This window comes from Alligator sinensis, unplaced genomic scaffold (genome assembly GCF_000455745.1).
Source record: "Alligator sinensis unplaced genomic scaffold, ASM45574v1 scaffold583_1, whole genome shotgun sequence".
Lineage (NCBI taxonomy): Eukaryota > Metazoa > Chordata > Crocodylia > Alligatoridae > Alligator > Alligator sinensis.
The window spans coordinates 1,051,454-1,054,213 of NW_005841983.1; the positions used below are offsets into that span (position 1 = coordinate 1,051,454).

The window sequence follows — 2,760 nt, forward strand, 5'->3', positions numbered from 1 at the left end:
TATTGCAGCCCTTTCTTTTGTGGAAGTGCGTTCTCTAGCATGTAGACAAATGTAAATTGGATTTGTTCTTAGGCCTGTCAGACCTAATTTTACTGTTATTAGGAATTGGGCTAAATAAACCTTGCCTCCTGAGGCTACCATGTCATGTGACATCTCCATAGCTCTGCTAGAGAAATGAGGCTGTTCTCTCAGCCGCGTAGCAATTGGTGGTTATTTTTAAATCTCAACAGTACCGTTTGCTTTGTAAACAATCTATGATCCAAAAAGATGGTCACAGGAAATAACATTATGATCAAAAATGAATTTGCAAACTAAGCGGTCAGCATTTCTGTATGTAAGGTCTGTGTGTGATGGATTGCAATCGAGCGACAGTTTTCTAGAAGTCAGATAAACCTTTTGGCCTGTGAAGTCCAGGGCCTGCAAAAAGTGTTGCAAGCACTAAGCTGTATTCACACAAGCAATCTCGTTCACTGCATGAGTAGCATTGAAAATATCAACACGTTTTAAAAGTCAGCAGAATCTGGGGCCTTGGCCTCTAATGTTTGTCAGTTTTTCTTTCCACTAATTTAACCAATCTTGACTTGTCAGATGACCCCTTGTGAAATCAAGTTTGCTGTGCATGTGGAGTCCGTGCTGAATCATGTACCCCAGCCTGAGTATAGGCAGCTGCTGGTGGAAGCTATTCTTGTTCTCACACTGCTGTCGGATGTAGATGTGTCTAGCATTGGGGGCATCATCCATGTGGATCGAATAGTGCAGATGGCTAACGATCTGTTTCTTCAGGACCAGGTGGGTACTGTTACCTGAGGGCAGGGTTGGGCTATGTTTTCTGTGTGCATGAGAAATTCTCTTCCTTTTCTTTCCCCGTAAAGAACAAGTCATTTAAGCTTATTCTTGAAATACATACAGAATATTAAAACCTCTTCAATTAACAGAATTAAAGGTACACAGCCTCTCTGGGGCAGGTTTTCACAGTTGTAATGAGAAAATATTTCCTAAAGTCTTAGGGTCAGATCTTGTTCCATCTACTAGGTTTCCAAATGTGAAAGGTTCCCACCCTGCTCAAGTCCCTTGGAAGTTGTCACCTAGCTACTTTTGTAACACACCTGTGTCTTATCCTTGAGAATCCACCACTAAACACTTCTTTCTGTATTAACGGTTTTTCAGGGATTTGAACAGGGTGAAACAGCATGGCTTTAAGACATTTATCTGCCTGATCAGGGGAAACACATTTTGCCCCGGCAGCCTATTGAAAATGGTTTGCTTTACAAAACCATTCAACTCAACAAGCCACTGTTTAAGTTGAAACAAATTATTTAGTCTCATGTCACTTGAGAATGGGCAAAAAAAACACAAAGTAACCATCTAGCCTGATGGTTCCCAACCTCTTTAGACTCGAGACCTCCTTGGAAAATGCCAGCCATTAGCTTTTACTAATTTTTGGACGATGGGAAAGTAATAGAGCAAATCTTCTGTGGTAGAGAACTCCAAAAGAACACAAAAGGTCCGAGTGTTTTTGATTATGGATTCCTATTTCAAATTTTTGGGGCCAGGTAGAGACATTACACTTTTACCAGTATAAGTGATCAGAAACTGGTCTGTACCAGTAACAGAACAGAAACTTGGCCCACATAGACTGATTTAAAAATGGCGGAACCCGATCTAAGACTTGCTGCCCACCCCCACCAAAGGGAGAATGTGCGTTCTGTTCGCTACCGATCTAAGCCAGGCCACTTACAGAAAATGTGTAATTTCAATCAATTGCACCTCAGACTTTTTAAGTATTTGTAGCTAACCTGGGTCTATCTAGTGAATCATATGTCAGTGTTTGTACGCCTAACCATGCCAATATTAAGCAGCACCCTACGGCACCTTTAAGAGGATCTTGTGGCACCCCAGGATGCCACAGCAGTCTGGTTGAGAATCACTGGTTGAGTTTCTAATGAGTTCTGGATCCAGTAGTGCAGATAAACTAGACGTTCCCCATCAGACTCAATTAATAGAGCCTGTTCTGACGCACTGTAATTACAGTGTGTCGGAGCAGCCTCCCTGCGCATGTACAGGCACACTAAGGCTCCTGCTACATGTTACATATATTAAAAAATTAACTGATTGATTGTGTAAGAAGCTTAAACTGGCCACACATGCAAAGTAATTGTTATGCCATAAAAATATCCATCCAGCTATAAGAAGAGCCAGCCCAGCTACACAGTGCTTGAAAATGTGTAACCACTCTATAGCTGGTTTCTGTCCAGCTTTCATTTAAATGCATGGCAGGGCCCTGAGTAGTATACATTGTCATCTACTTCTGAGTAAGAAGCAAATGAAGGAAAACTGAACTGTTTTCAGTGCAGATACAGGAGTGGTCATGAGCTAGTATTATTTTGAAATCTGAGCATAGATATCAGATTTTCCCTGCTCCTGCCTTTTTTTTTCCCCCCTCCACAGAAATCATTTGGAGCAACCGAAGGCCTTCTGGAGCAAGACCTGGCCACAGGAATATGCCTCTTCTTCTACGACAGCGCTCCAAGTGGAGCGTATGGAACAATGACATACCTAACAAAGGCTGTAGCCTCATATTTACAGGACTTCCTGCCTAGCACAGGCTGCCTGATGCAATAACTTATACTACAAAATGAGGGAAAACAGTAGAGCTGAAGAAGCTCTTTTTCCTTTCCCTATCGGAAGTGTTTTTGCAATTACTGTCTGTGTACTACCTCAGCAGTAAACACCACTCATCAGAACGTGTGAACACCAACC

At 42.1% G+C, this 2,760-nt stretch overlaps 1 protein-coding gene across 1 annotated transcript in view; it reads left to right on the forward strand.

Annotated features, from left to right (window-relative positions):
* PHKA2 (phosphorylase kinase regulatory subunit alpha 2) overlaps positions 1 to 2,754 on the forward strand; it is a 74,563-nt gene extending 71,809 nt beyond the window's left edge. Inside the window, exons 32-33 of the mRNA XM_025201101.1 lie at positions 589 to 789; positions 2,449 to 2,754. Of these exons, the coding sequence (XP_025056886.1) occupies positions 589 to 789; positions 2,449 to 2,622 (375 nt within the window). The 3' untranslated portion in view covers positions 2,623 to 2,754. The remainder of the gene's footprint in view (positions 1 to 588; positions 790 to 2,448) is intronic.
* Positions 2,755 to 2,760: the final 6 nt, after the last annotated feature.